Source organism: Camelina sativa, chromosome 8, assembly GCF_000633955.1.
Source record: "Camelina sativa cultivar DH55 chromosome 8, Cs, whole genome shotgun sequence".
Classification (NCBI taxonomy): Eukaryota; Viridiplantae; Streptophyta; class Magnoliopsida; order Brassicales; family Brassicaceae; genus Camelina; species Camelina sativa.
In genome coordinates, this window is record NC_025692.1 from 6,451,084 (window position 1) to 6,468,633 (window position 17,550).

At 37.3% G+C, this 17,550-nt stretch overlaps 6 protein-coding genes and 2 long non-coding RNA genes across 8 annotated transcripts; 6 read left to right on the top strand and 2 right to left on the bottom strand.

The window, feature by feature from the left end:
• On the top strand, positions 588-1,397 carry LOC109125176. Its single transcript, XM_019228677.1, has one exon. The coding sequence runs from the start codon at positions 588-590 to the stop codon at positions 1,368-1,370; it is 783 nt and encodes a 260-aa protein (XP_019084222.1). The 3' UTR covers positions 1,371-1,397.
• On the top strand, positions 1,396-1,871 carry LOC109125892 (the record flags this gene model as incomplete). The annotated part of the gene is made up of 1 exon (XM_019228678.1): positions 1,396-1,871. A coding segment is annotated over one exon (450 nt), but the record flags the coding sequence as incomplete, so codon positions are not given.
• Positions 2,249-3,303, top strand: LOC104706477. Its single transcript, XR_002033149.1, has 3 exons — positions 2,249-2,794; positions 2,886-2,961; positions 3,046-3,303. It is a non-coding gene; the product is annotated as an uncharacterized LOC104706477 (long non-coding RNA).
• LOC104706479 lies at positions 3,597-4,191 on the top strand. The gene has a single exon (XM_010422678.2). It carries the CDS (start codon positions 3,827-3,829, stop codon positions 4,163-4,165), a length of 339 nt encoding a protein of 112 aa, XP_010420980.1. The 5' UTR covers positions 3,597-3,826; the 3' UTR covers positions 4,166-4,191.
• On the bottom strand, positions 4,249-5,981 carry LOC104706478 (ylmG homolog protein 2, chloroplastic-like). The gene is made up of 3 exons (XM_010422677.2): positions 5,616-5,981; positions 4,981-5,183; positions 4,249-4,602 (listed from the first exon to the last, which is right to left on the bottom strand). Exons 1-3 carry the CDS (start codon positions 5,919-5,921, stop codon positions 4,359-4,361), a joined length of 753 nt encoding a protein of 250 aa, XP_010420979.1. The 5' UTR covers positions 5,922-5,981; the 3' UTR covers positions 4,249-4,358.
• HMA8 (copper-transporting ATPase PAA2, chloroplastic-like) lies at positions 6,297-12,031 on the top strand. The gene is given in 17 exon segments (NM_001302987.1): positions 6,297-6,918; positions 7,041-7,118; positions 7,469-7,566; positions 7,654-7,707; positions 7,828-7,914; positions 7,999-8,166; positions 8,509-8,619; positions 8,896-8,964; positions 9,262-9,371; positions 9,544-9,649; positions 9,855-9,921; positions 10,245-10,324; positions 10,473-10,927; positions 11,075-11,249; positions 11,439-11,570; positions 11,674-11,824; positions 11,940-12,031. Coding segments are annotated over 17 exon segments (2,655 nt in total).
• On the bottom strand, positions 12,678-13,882 carry LOC104706481. Its single transcript, XM_010422681.1, has 2 exons — positions 13,495-13,882; positions 12,678-13,357 (listed from the first exon to the last, which is right to left on the bottom strand). The coding sequence occupies exons 1-2, from the start codon at positions 13,764-13,766 to the stop codon at positions 12,805-12,807; spliced, it is 825 nt and encodes a 274-aa protein (XP_010420983.1). The 5' UTR covers positions 13,767-13,882; the 3' UTR covers positions 12,678-12,804.
• Positions 15,376-16,880, top strand: LOC104706482. Its single transcript, XR_754450.1, has 2 exons — positions 15,376-15,607; positions 16,622-16,880. It is a non-coding gene; the product is annotated as an uncharacterized LOC104706482 (long non-coding RNA).

Below are 17,550 nucleotides of genomic sequence, written 5' to 3' on the forward strand. Positions count from 1 at the left end.
AGTATTTGTTTCCAAACGATATAAAATGATTTCCGTAACTGTTGTTAACCAAGTCCTTAACCATAAAAGTTTGATTGAGAATGCCAGGGCATGGCTCTTGAAGCAATTGGAATAGAAAAGTAGAAGTAGGTTTACCAAAATGGGCCTAAGATCCTAATGAGCCCATGGTAGAGTTGGAGGAGAAGGACTTAACTTCTTCTGCTGTTCTGAATTTAGTAATCACACATTTATTAGTTCCTACTTCCTAATTTGTTAAATAAGTCTTTCAAACAAATCTTAAAACCCTAATTAGATGTATACTCCAATTATCTTAATTTTTTAAAAAATATTAGTTGAAAAATTTCTCCAATTTGTTCAGAAAATAATCAATAAATTATCTGCATGCTCAGTAATATATATATATATATATATATATATATATATATTTTATATAACCATTAACCAATAACAAGAGGAGTTGACTAATGAGGTCAATTCAGTAAGGTATAAATACACGTCTTGTTTTTTTTTTCTCTCTTTTCTGATTCATTCATCCCCTAACCATCAAGAAGAAGATTCAGATTCAGATTCGACTCGATCTCTCCAAGATGAATCCATCGAATTCTCCTAACGATTCTCGAGAAAATCGACGGATGAGCACAGATGCAGACATAATCGGAGCACTTCTCATAGCAGCGAAGGAGGCTAATCGTCAAGGTATATCACTAGGGTTGCAACACGACGAGATGGAGGAACTAGAGAGCATCACCGGTTCTCATGATCCTAAACCTTACTTCAAAGATTGGTATGCAAAGTGGGCTGAAGAGAGAGAGAAACGAAGAAAAAATAAACAAGACTACATTGCCGCGAAAAAGTTTGCTCTTAGTTTGCATTCTGATCATGAGACTGTTGAGAAAAAGAAGGATGAAGCTGATGATGATGATGTTAAGAGAGATGAGGAGGAAGAGAGAAACGAGTTTCAGAAAGCTAAGGAAGTGATCAAGATGAGAAGAGATGAGATCTCTACTACAAGTAGTAATGATGATATGGAGATTGATCTGGTTATACAGAGGAAAGCTCCAATGCTTACGGATTTGAGTGTGAGAGCTCTTGCTAAGAACTGTGAAGCAATCAAGTCTTTGAAACTTGTTCCTGATCACTTGAGGAAGAAGCTCTCGGGTCATGTTAGTGGTTTTGGCAAACTAGACGCACGTTTTATGCATCTTTTGATTGATGACTCTCCCTGTGAGGTTCGTGCGAGTAACTGCGTTGGTTTAACTGAGGATGACTTGGTTAAGATCTTGTGTGATTCTGGTAGAGATACCTTGAAGGTACGTAATTCCAAAATCCGTTTGCTAGTAGGAATTGGGAGTTTTGTTAGCAAATCTTGAAATTTGTAAATTTTTGTTACTACTCTTTCAGGTGTTGATTCTTGATCTTTGCGGACGAGCTATTACGGATTACTCGATAACCGAGTTCTTGAAACGTTCGCCTAAAGGGTTCCCTTCGTTGACTACGCTATCTCTTCAAGGAGCATTCTCTTTGACAGACTATGCATTATTGACCTTTATCGCGTCTTGTTCTCCTCTGCTTCAGTTTATTAACCTCTCTCACTGCTCTCTTCTCACTTCCCGAGCTTTGAAGACTCTTGCGGATATCTTTAGAACCACTCTTAAAGGACTTAGTATTGGAGGATGCCAAGGGATGAAACGGTGTAAAGAGTTCACTAACAGCCTGTATAAGTTCCAGAAATTGAACTATCTCTCGGTTGCAGGACTCGATTGTGTTAATGATGGTGTTCTTAGAGCCTTCTTTATGTTCAGTTGCTCTAATCTCACTGATCTATCTCTCGCTAATTGCCAGTAAGTTACTCTTTTGTTGAGGCCTCGAAAAGACTCAAATCGTTACCAATGCTGGAAACTAATGTTTTTTGTTTTTGGTGTTCTCTATGGTAAACTAGTGAGTTGACTGATGACTGCATTTGGCATATTGGGAGATATTGTAAGAAGTTAGAAGCTCTTGACATCTCAGAATTGAGGAAGTTGACTGATAAGTCATTGGAATTTCTTACCGAGGGATGCAAATCTTTGAACTCAGTCATATTTGGAAATAACAGATTTAGGTTTGCACAAGTCTCACAATGTTTCTTTCTTTACATAAATTTTGTAGACTGTTTGTTTTGAATGTCAATCTTTGGGGGCATCCTTTGACAGTGACGAAGCTGTTGCTGCGTTTCTTGAAGTCTTGGGAGNATTGACCTTTATCGCGTCTTGTTCTCCTCTGCTTCAGTTTATTAACCTCTCTCACTGCTCTCTTCTCACTTCCCGAGCTTTGAAGACTCTTGCGGATATCTTTAGAACCACTCTTAAAGGACTTAGTATTGGAGGATGCCAAGGGATGAAACGGTGTAAAGAGTTCACTAACAGCCTGTATAAGTTCCAGAAATTGAACTATCTCTCGGTTGCAGGACTCGATTGTGTTAATGATGGTGTTCTTAGAGCCTTCTTTATGTTCAGTTGCTCTAATCTCACTGATCTATCTCTCGCTAATTGCCAGTAAGTTACTCTTTTGTTGAGGCCTCGAAAAGACTCAAATCGTTACCAATGCTGGAAACTAATGTTTTTTGTTTTTGGTGTTCTCTATGGTAAACTAGTGAGTTGACTGATGACTGCATTTGGCATATTGGGAGATATTGTAAGAAGTTAGAAGCTCTTGACATCTCAGAATTGAGGAAGTTGACTGATAAGTCATTGGAATTTCTTACCGAGGGATGCAAATCTTTGAACTCAGTCATATTTGGAAATAACAGATTTAGGTTTGCACAAGTCTCACAATGTTTCTTTCTTTACATAAATTTTGTAGACTGTTTGTTTTGAATGTCAATCTTTGGGGGCATCCTTTGACAGTGACGAAGCTGTTGCTGCGTTTCTTGAAGTCTTGGGAGGTTCTTTTAACCAACTCTGCCTAAACAAAGTCGTAGATGTGAGTGTTCTAGTTAACTAAAGTCTCGTTCATTTCTAAGCTGGTTTGTCCCCAAGAGTGTTTAAAGGAGTTTTGTTACGATAGGTTGGTCCAGATACTGCCTTTTCGCTTGCCAAAGTTTGTAAGAGGTTGAAGTATTTGGACCTCTCGTGGTGTCGAAAGCTCACAGAAGAGGACCTACGACGGATTTTGAGTTGCTGCTCGTCACTTAAATCACTCAAGCTATTTGGATGGACACAGGTACGATATTAGTTGAGAAACATTTAGTTAAGCTCCCACTTGTGCTTTTTTTTGTTTATTTAGTGGCGGTATTGTCGTTGTAGGTGGAGAATGCATTTCTTGAAGAACTTTCTAGATCACAGATTCATATCACCGGATTGAAAATGACTTCACTTTATGCTCACCTTGAGGACTCTCACCCAAATGTTGGCGCCAAGTTCTTCTGATGAGTGGACAAGTTTTGGCGATGTGTATATATAGCTCTGAATTGATGAACCGCTGCATTGTTAGGACCAAATTATCTGTTGTAGAGGTTCATAGTTATACAAAAGGTAGTGATATAGAAACAGTGGTATAATGTCTTTTGGGCTCTGCTTTTTTTGTAAAAAGATAGAACTAAAAGAAAAGTATTAAGCATACGATACCATGGAATATTTTAGCAATGTGTGGTCATTACTGTTCAACCAGAAACAAAAGAATCTTCCTTTTCTCAGTGTTGATAGTAACCATACCACCTAAACTGATACTCGAAACTATCCTGCAACTTGTGTACTGATTATTTAACAAGAAACAAACCATTTTCCTTCAGATCTTTTCTTGAGGATTGTAAAGAAAGTTAAACATTTGGTGTTTTAAATTTTTTTGGATGGAAACGGGATTGTCTAACCCGATGATGGGGAGGTTTACAACGTCATGGAAGCTTTTGGCAATAAGCTTGTCGGTACTAGCCGTGCTCTCGCCTCTCTACATTGATAGCTTATCAGAGGAAGATCAAGAAGAGGAAGAAGAACTCTTCAGCTTTATGTTTTGCCTCTCTGTGCTTCTCCTCTTGTTGATTTTGGCTATTGCCTCGTCCCTGTATTATGACCCGAGCTTGACCAGGTTTGATCCTTACTGGATTCACAGGCTATGTGGTTCGTTTGGTGGGTTGCTTGTCATACTCATCGTTCTTGTTTTCGTCTTGATGTGCAAAGCCTCTGCTTAGAGAACTTGAGTGAAAGTTGATTTGACGCCACAGAATGAAGAAGAAAAGCTCATCTTTTGCAAAGTTTTACAATATTTCTTGTATATCAGGAACACAACTCTTTTATTCATTTTCTAAAGAAAATTTATACAAAAACTCGGAAATACAAAAGATGAGAATACAATTACTCGAAAGGTCGATTTTTTAGACAGGTTCAGTTCATAGAAGCTGAGGTCGGTCTGTGGTCCTTGCTCAACCTTCTCCTTCGCATCCACTTTGTCTCACCAGAAGATGGAGAAGGAGCCGCTCCTTCTGCAGGCGGGAGTTCGCAAGGAAGTGCCATAGCAGAGCTGGTAAAGGCATTGAGAACAAGGAACGCCAAAATGGGAGACAAATCTAATCCTCCAAGAGGTGGTATGAATCCCCGGAATACGTTCAAGTATGGATCACACAAAGTGCTGATACAATGGCAACATACACATAATTTAGCAATCAACTAGAGAGGGTAAGATCCATCAGGGGTTTTAACCAATCCTTAGACAATTCAAGAGTTGGCCATATATAAGAAGAGGACCAAGTTTTTCCCAAACAAAACTCCCTCTAAATCAAGCATATAGATTAACTTCTGCAATGACAAATAGGAAATATATGATCTAGGTTTTGTTCCCAGGGAGTGTTCAAATCTTTTAAACCTGGATAAGATTTAAAAAATGTAGTGGCATTTCCCAATACAAGCAGGAAAACAGTAAGGCAAGTTTTAAACCTGGATAAGATTTAAAAAATGTAGTGGGAGTTTTCCCAATACAAGCAGGAAAACAGTAAGGAAAGTTTTTAACCTGAGGGGGTTAACAATGGCAGGAGGAGCACTAGGAAACCAGGTGAGTACAAGACGGACAACGAGGATGGTGTTATATATGTTGAGAAAATTTATCAACCCATTAGCGACCACCAAACCTGCAACTGAATCTCCAGGCAGTACCGCAGCAAATCCATGATTAGACATTGCAAACCTCACCCTTGAAGTGTTTCTCAAACGAATCTGAAATACACAACACAAGGCTCTTCTTCATCTTTAATAACCAAAAACCACACTCAAACATATCCCTGACTAATCCTAACACCGAGTTTGAGTTCATCTTCAATATTACTTAGATGTAGTGAAGAATATAACCAAAAAGATCCAAACTTGGACATATACAACTCATGTCCAACAAAAGCTAAGTGGTCTATACATCAATCTCATAGTCTTCGTATATGATCCAAACTACTGGCTGTTTAAAAATGATCCATTTTTTCCAAAAACAGAAACCAAAAAGGTTGTTCACCCATTACAGTAACAATCAGAAGCTGAGGCTAGTTCATCGGAAACACATAATTATCTTCTTAACTTAACCACAAGAAGTGAAGAAACTCGTTTCCACACAAACCATTCATTATGTCAATATGCAATAAGCAGGGAAAGAGAAGTTACCTCATCGCACAGAACACGAAACTCGGACGAAAGACGAACCGCTTCCTGAAAGAGAGGGTTCTTAGAGGCAAGCGAATGGACAAACCCTGAGAATTTCTCAGTAGCGGATACCAGAGACCGATGAAAGTCCTGAATCATTTTGACAGAGTCTGCAGCTTGTGGTAGAAGTAGCAAATTAGGTTTGCTCGAACGCACAAGAGGTGTTTGCGTAAATGCCGATGAAAGAGACACGAAAAAGTTCGGTATCGGTCCTGACTGAAAGGATTTCAAGCTTTTAATAGCTGGTTCGTTCGCACTCGCCTCCATTGTAGCAAAGCTTTTGAGATAATTCGTAGAAGCTTTGAGAGTATGAGCAGAAGAAGCGAAGAAGATAAAGTACCTCCCAAAAAAAGTGATATTTCACGAAGATGACACGTGGCATCGCTGTGTCCCCGGAGCCCATAATCCTCTAATAGAACCAGAAGGTCGTATTAAAAGATCTTCGACTTCATTTATTAAAACGCTGCGTTTTACTATTCTGACTTCTCAGGTGACAGCCTGGCTTTTTAAAATTCCACTTGTGGTTTTGGATATACAAATCCAAATCCGACGTGTCAGTTTCTGACGACTCTTCTTAAACGGGAACCCATACGCACCACTAGATTCTTACTTTGCACTATCGTCGTTGTCTCGCCGGGGAATATGGCGAGCAATCTTCTCCGGCTTCATCTTCTACCGCCGTCGAGTCTGCAAATCCCTCATCCCGGTAATTACGTGAAGCGATGCTTTCCAAAACAGCGCCGGCTTCGTATCCGACGGTACTGTTCGAGGCCTGGTTTTTTGGTATCAAACTCGGTCGAGATTAGTACTCAATCGTTTGAATCCGCGGAATCTTCAATCGAATCTGTGAAATCTGTTACGAGCGATAAGCCTGTTTTACTCGATGTGAGTGGGATGATGTGTGGTGGCTGCGTCGCTCGGGTTAAGTCGGTTCTGATGTCTGATGACCGAGTCGCGTCTGCTGTGGTTAACATGCTGACGGAAACCGCGGCTGTGAGGCTTAAATCGGAGTTTGAGGTGGTGGTGGATGTGGCGGAGAGTTTAGCTAAGAGATTGACTGAGAGTGGCTTTGAGGCTAAGAGGAGAGTCTCGGGGATGGGAGTGGCGGAGAATGTGAAGAAGTGGAAGGAGATGGTTAGTAAGAAAGAGGAATTGCTCGTTAAGAGTAGGAATCGTGTGGCGTTTGCGTGGACACTGGTGGCTTTGTGTTGCGGGTCTCACACTTCGCATATTCTTCATTCCTTGGGAATTCATATTGCTCATGGTACATTGTTTCACATTTTCTTACTTTAGAAAATTAAATTATAACGCAAATTTGTGCTGTAAATTGTCATTTGTTGGATACAAATGTGGTTTTTGACTTTCTCTTGCACTTGATGTTACTAGGAGGGATTTGGGATTTGCTACACAACTCTTACGTGAAAGGCGGTTTGGCAGTTGGAGCTTTGTTGGGACCAGGAAGAGGTTTGTTTTTTTGTCCAAACCTTTTAACAAAATCTAATGTATAATGCTTACCAGCTCATGCATAATAAGTTTAGGTGACAAAGTAGTCATTATGAAGCTATTCTTCAGGCTTAGATGTGTGCCTGATTACATAGTTAAGCTTTGTTGAATCAATGCTTCCAACGGGGGTAGTGTTTACCTTGATTGGGTGGTCGTTTTCATAAGAGAGAAAATATGAAGTTCACACTACTTAAGTGACAGTGATATTCCTACTATTCTTTGAGAGTTTCATAAACGCTCCAAACTGGTGGTAGTGATTTTTGAGGCCGTTCGGAAGCAAAATGACTGAAACAGATAAAGTTATATTGTAGAATTGCTGTTTGATGGTATAAAGGCTTTTGGGAAAAGATCACCTAATATGAATTCGTTAGTTGGATTGGGATCTATGGCTGCGTTTACCATCAGCTTGGTAAGTTTTTCGTACCCTGTGATTTATTTTTGACTGGTGGGTATCCTATTCTGAAACCTGCAGTTCCCTGCATTCGGTATTTTGCAGATCTCATTAGTTAATCCAGAACTGGAGTGGGATGCTTCCTTCTTCGAGGAACCGGTGAGTTTCTCTAGCACATCTACAAGGGGATGAAAACTTTTTATGTTTACTATCATTTCACGCAAAATAGAATTTCAATGGTTTATTTCTGATTGATAGCTCTTGTCATTTAGTATGCAGGTCATGCTGCTTGGCTTTGTGCTCCTTGGTCGTTCTTTGGAAGAAAGAGCAAAGCTTAAAGCATCTAGCGATATGAATGAACTGTTGGTAAGTTGGGCTTTCCTGACTCTCCTCCCAAGATTAACTTGAAGGCTTTTTCCTCCCTTTCTGACTTAAAACGTGTTTTTGCAGTCACTCATCTCCACTCAATCAAGACTTGTGATAACTTCATCAGATAATAATAACACAGCAGCTGATTCTGTACTTTCCTCTGATTCAATTTGCGTCAATGTCCCAGTTGATGATATCCGAGTTGGAGACTCACTGTTGGTTTTGCCTGGTGAAACATTTCCTGTCGATGTTAGTGTTTCTGTCTTTCTAGCAAGTGACAATTACGATTTCCTTGCTTATTCATGCTGAACTGTCCGATCATAGCAAAAAGAATTGTGTGGGTCTCAAAAAAGAAGTTATGAAATTCTATTTAAATACGTGGTAACCATGATTCTGTAATTTTAGGAAATTATATTTGGAATTATCAGTGCTGGGAAAAAAAACATGTGGATCTATTAGCTCTACTTGATAATGGATATATGCTATTCTTTGTTTTTCTAGCATGGTTATTATTCTTTGTGACTGGTTAGTGCGTTAGTGTTAGTATTAATTGTGGCAGTGATCATGTTATATTATTTGTTTTTGTCATAGGGGAGTGTCCTAGCTGGAAGAAGTGTTGTGGATGAATCTATGCTGACAGGAGAGTCACTTCCCGTGTTTAAAGAAGGAGGCTGCTCTGTTTCAGCGGGAACAATAAACTGGGTACGTATATGCTACCTAACAAAAGTTTATTCTTTCAAAAGGCTACTTATGGTTTATTCGTTTAGAGCTTCAATGACACACCTATTACTTTGGGGTATGATCCTCTATCAATTGTTACTATACTACTTTACTTCATAATGTGAACCACGTTACCGAGGAAGATAGCTTTCTGTCTAGCTGCACTAATCGTACCTAGTTACTAAGTTTGATTTACATACACTCATATAGTGATCATGAATCTTTTCGAACTACGAAATTTCATTTTACCTATCTCAGGATGGCCCTCTACGGATCAAAGCTTCTTCTACTGGTTCCAACTCAACGATATCTAAAATCGTCAGAATGGTAAGTGTCTATGAATCTAGAGCCAATGTAGTTAAATGAAAAGTTACATTGGGTGAGAGATAATTCCATCAGTCACAGTGTGAAACGTTGGAGCTGTTCAAGTCATCATGTGAAAAGAAAAATGCAGCCAGTAAAAATACAATGAATAAGTATTTATCCTACATATAGAACTCATTTACATGTTTGTAGCTGAACCTATTTCCATACGGAAAAGTACGAATAAAATAAGTCAGAACCCTCAGTTCCTCTCTAGTGAGTCTCTAATTCATTCACACCATTTCCTGTCTGAATTTTTAGGTTGAGGATGCACAAGGTAATGCAGCTCCTGTACAGAGGCTGGCAGATGCGATAGCTGGACCTTTCGTCTATACTATAATGTCTTTATCTGCAGTGACGTTTGCCTTCTGGTATGGTCCTCTTTTCATATTTCTATTGGAAATAACATATGATATTCAAAAAGATTCTTATATATGTTTAGTAGGAATCTGTTTATTTAGTTATAGTATAAAGTAAAAGCATCATGTGTCAATTTCCTGTTCAGGATCACCAAGTGAAAGACCCAGTTGTTTTTTGCTTCAGGTATTACATTGGTTCACACATATTCCCAGATGTTTTACTCAATGATATTGCTGGACCTGATGGAGATCCTCTGGCCTTAAGCCTAAAACTGGCCGTGGATGTCTTGGTGAGTGAGCCATGCATCTCAAAGTTATATCTTATATGTGAAAATGTCACGGACTAGCCGCACTTAATGAGGGAGGAAAATGGTGATTGTGGCAAAAATATGAATTCAAGAAGGGAATGTAGGATAAAAAAAGGGATGGAAAGAAACTTTGGAGAAAAATAAACGCTGAGCAGATAATCAACTCGTTTTTTTCTGTGTGCTTCAGGTAGTATCCTGTCCCTGTGCACTGGGCCTGGCAACACCAACTGCCATATTAATTGGCACCTCTCTTGGTATGTTATCCAGCGAACTATTTAGCTTGCACATAAAAGTCTGCAAACCTAGCTGAGAAGAGTAGCCTAATTGCGCGCAGAGTTTTCCAATTAGGAATATTTGAAAATGACTCTGTAGCAACTTTAGATAATACATAAAATCAGTAAAACTGGCCTAGAAACATGAAGAAGCTCCTTTCTAGTTTATGTGGTGTTGTATGTGCAGTCTTGTATTAATCTTTCATGTTTATATAGGGGTAGTTAAAACATTATAGTACCTGAAAATTTGTAATAAACAACAATAAATTCGAGATTGTTGAAACTTTCAGCCTAAATATGTCCAGGTGCAAAGCGGGGATATCTTATCAGAGGAGGAGATGTCTTAGAACGTCTGGCTTCCGTAGATTATGTGGCTTTAGACAAGGTATTGCTACTCTTTTGGGCTTTCTGTGATCCTCTTCACCCATCTTTCTCTCTCCACTATTTCTTTTTTATATGAAAATGGCAAATCCTAGATTATTGAACAGTTCCTGTTGCCTCTCCAAGTTGAACAAATCGAGTTATTGTTTCAGACAGGGACTCTTACTGAAGGAAGACCTGTCGTCTCTGGTATTGCTTCTCTAAGGTACGAAGAACAAGAAGTTCTTAAATTGGCTGCTGCAGTGGAAAAGACAGCAACACACCCAATAGCAAAGGCTATTGTAAACGAGGCTGAAACGTTGAATCTGGAAACTCCAGAAACAAGAGGCCAATTGACAGAACCAGGCTTTGGTACTTTGGCTGAAATAGATGGACGTTTGGTTGCAGTGGGTTCACTTGAGTGGGTTTCTGATCGTTTCCTCAAAAAGAACGACTCCTCGGACATGGTGAAGCTGGAAAGTTTTTTGGATACTAAATTATCAAGCACATCATCAACGCCTGGGTACTCGAAGACTGTGGTATATGTTGGCCGCGAAGGAGAAGGAATCATCGGTGCTATTGCAATATCCGATTGCTTGCGCCAAGATGCTGAATTTACTGTAGCCAGGTAGTTTTTTTCTCTAACCGTCAAATTTTTAATGAAACTAACAACCCTGGTTTTTATATTTAGTCAGCATAGAAACATGAAATTACATGCTACTTTTCTTGTGGGGATCTAATCATCGTAGTTTTGCTTGTTTCTCTTATTAAAAAGGCTTCAGGAGAAGGGCATCAAAACAGTTCTCTTATCAGGGGATAGGGAAGGAGCAGTGGCAACAGTGGCAAAGAATGTAGGGATCGAGAGTGAATCAACCAACTATTCCTTGTCTCCTGAAATGAAATTCGAGTTTATATATAACCTTCAATCCTCTGGACATCGTGTTGCTATGGTAAGCTCTTCAACTGAATTTCTAGAATGCTATTTTCAACTTATAGTTACTTCCCATGAAAAGTCGATGAAGCTCATGAAAAACTAGTCCTAGAAACTTACCGACGCGCATGGAACTGTATTAAGTCATGCAACTGGTGTGTTATAGAAATTTATCAAGTTAGACTAATGTATTTGTATTTTTCAAAAGGTTGGCGATGGCATAAACGATGCTCCTTCATTGGCTCAAGCTGATGTAGGAATAGCTCTAAAGATCGAGGCACAAGAAAACGCTGCATCAAACACAGCATCAGTCATACTTGTCCGCAACAAACTTTCTCATGTAAACGCTTCATGAGCCACTTGCCCTCAGTCAAGGGACAACAATCTCTTAGTTCAAAATCAAAAGCTGTATACACTCATGTTTCGTTTCTTTTTGGTTATAGGTTGTGGATGCACTGAGTCTTGCACAAGCAACAATGTCGAAAGTATATCAGAATCTAGCATGGGCAATTGCGTATAACGTCATCTCGATCCCTATAGCTGCAGGAGTCTTGCTTCCTCAGTATGATTTCGCCATGACACCTTCCCTCTCAGGTGAGCTGGCCCATTCGAGTTCATTAATTACAAAACAGTTTATTTCACTTCCAGTCTAATATATTCACAGAATCCAGTCATATATCATGCTTACTTACCATTAAAATGCTTTCAGGTGGGCTTATGGCATTGAGCTCGATCTTCGTCGTTTCAAATTCGTTACTTCTCCAGCTCCATAAATCCGAAACAAATGGAAACAGCTTGTGATCGGCTCCATCTAATATGGATCCCAAGCAGAAGAATGAAGGTTTTGTATATTCTGCTCTTCTGAATGTGGGGTTATACCAATATTGTACGTAAATATATCATCTTAAGTGACTATTTTTGGACATATTTTAGGAAAACGACTATTTTTTCCCTCCTCTACCTTGTGAGTTTATTTGGAACTCCACCAGTCTCCACGACAACATCTTTAACCAGCAAAATCCACTTCCAATTTGATAATAAGTCAGTTTCATAAAAAAGGGGAAAAAGCAAAGCAAGAATGTATAAAGGCCGAGCCACTTGCTCCCAAAGTTAGCCTAAAAAGAGTGGACAAAAATGCTTCTTCGTATACACTGTACTAAGGGTGGCTTTGTGGATAAGACTCAGACCACTCATCAATATCACCAGACATACATACATTAGTGATTAGACTACCTACCTATTAATTAAACTTGTAATATTTATATAAACAAATATAGATAATTTCATATGGTTTCAACTTTCAAGGCTTTTAGCATTGAAAACTTGGATAAGACCAAAATAAAAAGAAGAATGTTCCAAACATAGATAAACAGATTTTAAGTATGAAAAGATTTGGTAGTGACCTAATTGATAGAAAAAAAAAACAAAATGAAAAAAAAAACCAAAATGAAAAAAAAAAGATGTGAATCCATTCAAAAGTTTTAAAACTCTTCTGTACATTGTTCTCCGGATGTTGTTGTTACTTCAAGATATAAGAAAAAAATTAACAAAACAATTGTTACATGATCATTGTCCTAAGAGTCATTAAACCCAATCCCACTCGCCGTCGCCGGAAAACACCTCGGGAAATCAGCCACCGAATACGATCTCCAAGCATAAAAACCCAACGACGACTGAGACGAAGTCAAATTACTGAAAGACCCTTGACTCCTAGGATACAACGGAGGAAGCTTAACCATCTGATGATGATGATGTCTCTGCCTAGGAGGAGATCCTCCAGATGTCGTCGGACTCGATCCCGGCGACGAGTCTACACCGGATCCGGAAGAAGATCCCTCTCCGCCGGTCATCACCCCAGCAGCAACCGCCATGGCGAGCGTCAACGCGCTCCTACTCGAACTCATGACATGTTTCTTAGAGATCCCGCCACGTGGAGTGGTCTTGCTGTTGTTGTTGTTCTCCCAAATCTGATGGCAGAGAAGATTCCTCCTCCTCCGACTGTAAGGATTCTCCGGCTTCGCTACTAAATCTTTCATCGACAAAGAAGAAGTCAACGCCGACGACGCCTCCTCCTTTAGATTCGTGAAAGACTTTGACTTCCCGTTGTAATACTTCGATATCCCTTTCCTACACAAATCACACAACACAAAACATCGATCATCAGAACATAAACCGATCGCATAAGTTGTAAAAATCGTAACTTTACGACAAAGAAAGAATCGAACTTTTGTAAAAAAAAATCGCTACTTTAAGAGATCTCTCACCTAACAGGTAAGACTTGTTCGAGAGATTCCATCATTTCAAGAGACCCTTTGTAAGGAGACTCCACTTCGTTATCTCCGGCGTCATCTCCACCGTCTTCCGACGACTTCTCACCGTCGTCGTCGCTGTTCATACCAATGGAAGAAGAAGAAGCAGAGGAACAAGGAGAAGAAGAAGAATCAGACGGAGATAACAAACTAGGTATCGCCGGAGATTCGTCGGAATTATCGCCGGAGATATTAAACACATAAGATGATTCAACTCTGTTATCCATCTTTAGTCGACTTTTTTAAAAACCAAAACCAACACTAATGGACCCTTTTGTTTGTTTTTAAATCTTCTTGAAACACAGAATAGAGAAAAGACACAGAGGAGAAAAGAAGGAGAAGAGAAGATGAGATCTTTATATTGTTTGTTCGATCTTTCTTTGTCTTACGTGCTCTCTCTCTCTATCTCTGGTGGTTTTCCAAATAACATTAAATACTAATAAAAACAAAAAAAGGAATTATTATTATTATTATTTATACACGTTGTTTATTACTATTACTTTCTTATCTAAAAAGAAAAAGAAACAAATCTTTAAAAATTTAAAAATGGGAGAAGATAAAAGGTAAGTTTTGAAGAGGGGACAGAAGAAACTTAATCTTATCCTCATCCACGCACTTTGCATGCCATTTCTCACCTTATTTTTCTTTATTTACAATTTCGTCGTTTAACTTTTCTTATTAACATTTTAAACCCCAAAAGTGTAAGCATCATCTAAGATTTGTAAGGTTTAGTCCCCAAAAATGTAAGCATCATCTAAGATTTGTAAGGTTTGCGTTGACTATTTTCTGTTTGTGAGAGACGCATAAATCAGTTTAGATTCATTTGGATGATGATTATAAAAGGTAATTATAGAAAACTATATATTCCAAAACTCGACCATTTTTAGTATGAAATATGAATAGTAGTAAGACTATAAATATATTACTATGATTTGTTTAAATATTTTAAGAAAAATACATATATGCTATATCTATGTATAATAAAAACAAATAAGTAAACGAACAAAATATTTTAGTTAACGATCAACGATACAAAAATATACGTAATTTGATATTTAACAGTGGCAAAACAATATTTTAACAGTGGCAAAACAATATTTTTTTAAAATAATCGTAACGATTTTTATAGTAATGTCAATAATTCCAGTACCACCGCAGAAAACAGTTGTTGTGAACATTTATTTTATTTTTATTGACATATATTTCTAATTACTAAAATTTTTTTGTATCGTTTATATACCAAAAGAATTATATAATTATATATTTTTTAATAGAAATTATAATTATATATTAACATTGTTTTTTATATAAATAGAAAAAAAATATATAATTTAAAAATATTAGAAAAGGAGAGATATATTTTTATCTTGTTGGTCAACTTATATTATCCTCCTACGAAAATATTAAACAGAATTGATTTTTTGATTACTTTAGGTAATAAAAGTAGATAGTAAACATGACAAAGTTAAGGGGTCAGTTTAGAAGAGATTCAAGAATATAGGGACATATTTTAAAAACACGCTTCGTAAAATAAAAATATATTTATTAGTAATAATATATTATTCCCCCAATCGCTTGCTTTTTGTTAGTTAGCTCGCGGGAAGATAGAACCATTGGACGTGGACACGTGGAGAATTGATGACCGTTGCGGCTGGATAGGAACATGTGACGTGGCGATGACGAGATGGTCATCTTTTAATGAGCGAAATACGGTGAGTCTTATCCACATATCAAACATGGGACCCACTAAAACATCTTCCCCAGCCGATAATATTTATTTTCGTAATTATTTAATTGTCAAGAAATGTACTCTATATAACCAGTTACCACTTTTGGAAGATTTATGTTTATCTTCTTTCTAGATTCCCATTCATTAATTTATGCTCCTTTAGTTTTCTAAAGATTTTTTTTGCCATTATTACTTTTTTTCTTTTTATAGATCGCAATTTCTCATAAAATAATGATCATAATATCGATTTGTGGCACGTTCATTTTGCTGCTCCTGCAAGCAATCGGTGATTCGGTGCTATCTATGGTATGAGAAGAGATAGAGAGAATACGTTTAGAGGTAGTTATAACAATTTTGAACAAATTTAGGTCGTTTACATGAATTTTTTGCCAATATTTTTAAACTATATATTTCTATCAACAAATATCATATTATTGAAACACTCCACTGCCGCACTGCATAGTATTAATATATCACTCTTTTTTTTCTGAATGCGATCAACAACATATTATTATAGTAGTAGTCCCGCCTTTTATCATATCAGTTATGTCCAACCTACATGCTTCTAAAGTTTAAACTCTAAAACTACATGTACGAACAAGCACGTTCTTTAATTTATATTTTACACTGCTGATCTGTGTTTGATTCAATTCAACCACATGTTTATATGCAACCAAATTAGTACTTCAGTATAACCCCATGCATAAATATTTTGTGTATCAAAATAGTAACAACTGATATAACAAATGCATGAACTTCATCGTAATACAAATTTTATAATTTCTTCTAGTCAAATCCTTCATGATCTTCCGCCAAATTTTCTTCTCTGCAAGAAGAAAAGGACATAATATCCATTTATATATATATATATATATATATTCAAGTAAATTACGAACAATAAAAGAAGAAAAGAAAAAACACTTTGGTGAATAAAAAGAAAGAAAGAAGAGTCGCTAGGGGTGGGGTGGGTTGCGTAAAGCATTCAAATTCGAAACCGCGTATCAACATAGGTCTCATTAGGATCAGGATCATTCCCAATGGGGTCCTCCACCCCCATCCTTTATTAGTCCTCATTGATAGACCCACTCACTCTCTCATTTCGCTTTTCGCTTTTCAATTAATATTCAATCTATCGTGTCTGACCCACTTACCCTACTCAATGTTTGTTTGTTGCCTCCACCGTCTTGTCCCTCCCTCCGATCACGTGGCGTTTCCTATTCCCTTCATTCCATTTGTGTTATTATCCATAATCCCCTTTCACATGATTTATATACCTAACATCTCTTTTGGTTGCTTGTTACCTTTTACACAATCAACGGTGGACTGTGCCAACTTCATCATTTTCAACATCAGCTTGGTGTGAGGAAAGCTCTTGGTCAACACTATGTCTATTAATTTAATCTTTGGCTTTGCCTATTTTCATTCTATATTTTCTTAAGTCTTTAATAAGAAATGATAATGTCTCTGTCTGGCATGCTAAAAATACTCTTCAAGGAATACATTTGTGGAGGAATGTTTTTGTTAAGAAACAGAAAAAAACAAAAAACAAAAGGAGAGTTGTAGATGAAATCATTCAAAGAAAATGAACAACATCCCCGTGACTTGTCATAAATTTAACTTCTACCATCCGTTTTAATTTGTTAACTAAAGCCTTCCTTCTAGCATGCATCAGCATAAATCAACTTCAAGCATCTAAATTACGATCTTAGCCTAGCTACTAGCTAGAACCGCTGTTTTAGAAATCGCTAGGCGCTAGTCGGTCGGTCATGATGGGCTTAGCACCTAGCGAGAAAAACGGGATTAATCGAAGACTAATTTTAGAGTTATTTTATTAATTTAATAATAAAATAAAAATATATAATATTAAATATATGTAAAAAATTCTGTTTATGTTAAATAAAAATATTTAATAAAATATCAAACTATAGTATTGTCTTTAAAATTACGGTAAACACATAGAACGTAATTTTAATACTGTTATTTTAAAAGAAAATTTATGATTTTCTTTACAAGTTTGTATATTAGTTATTGTAAAACATCGTAAACTCTGAATTCAAATGTCTAAATAACAAAAAAGTACATATTTGATTTATATTTGGCTATAAAAATAATCATTATATATAAAATTAAGCGGTAAGTAATTGGATTAGATGACTTATAATTAAATTAGACAAGTATAATTGGATAATCGATGGTAGGTGGGAATTAGTTATTAATGTAAGTAGAGAGAGTAGGCCTAGCGATTTTGCAAGATGTAATTGGTGCTAGGTTATGATTTTTAA

Excerpts from the sequence above, each read along its gene's own strand:
- LOC109125176 (XM_019228677.1), top strand. The coding sequence starts at position 588 with ATGAATCCATCGAATTCTCCTAACGATTCTCGAGAAAATCGACGGATG.
- LOC104706479 (XM_010422678.2), top strand. The coding sequence starts at position 3,827 with ATGGAAACGGGATTGTCTAACCCGATGATGGGGAGGTTTACAACGTCA.
- LOC104706478 (XM_010422677.2), bottom strand. The coding sequence starts at position 5,921 with ATGGAGGCGAGTGCGAACGAACCAGCTATTAAAAGCTTGAAATCCTTT. Across the intron at positions 5,184-5,615 it reads TTCGTGTTCTGTGCGATGAG|ATTCGTTTGAGAAACACTTC; the intron begins GTAACTTCTCTT and ends TGTGTATTTCAG. Across the intron at positions 4,603-4,980 it reads GCCATTGTTAACCCCCTCAG|CACTTTGTGTGATCCATACT; the intron begins GTTAAAAACTTT and ends CCATTGTATCAG.
- LOC104706481 (XM_010422681.1), bottom strand. The coding sequence starts at position 13,766 with ATGGATAACAGAGTTGAATCATCTTATGTGTTTAATATCTCCGGCGAT. Across the intron at positions 13,358-13,494 it reads GAACAAGTCTTACCTGTTAG|GAAAGGGATATCGAAGTATT; the intron begins GTGAGAGATCTC and ends TGATTTGTGTAG.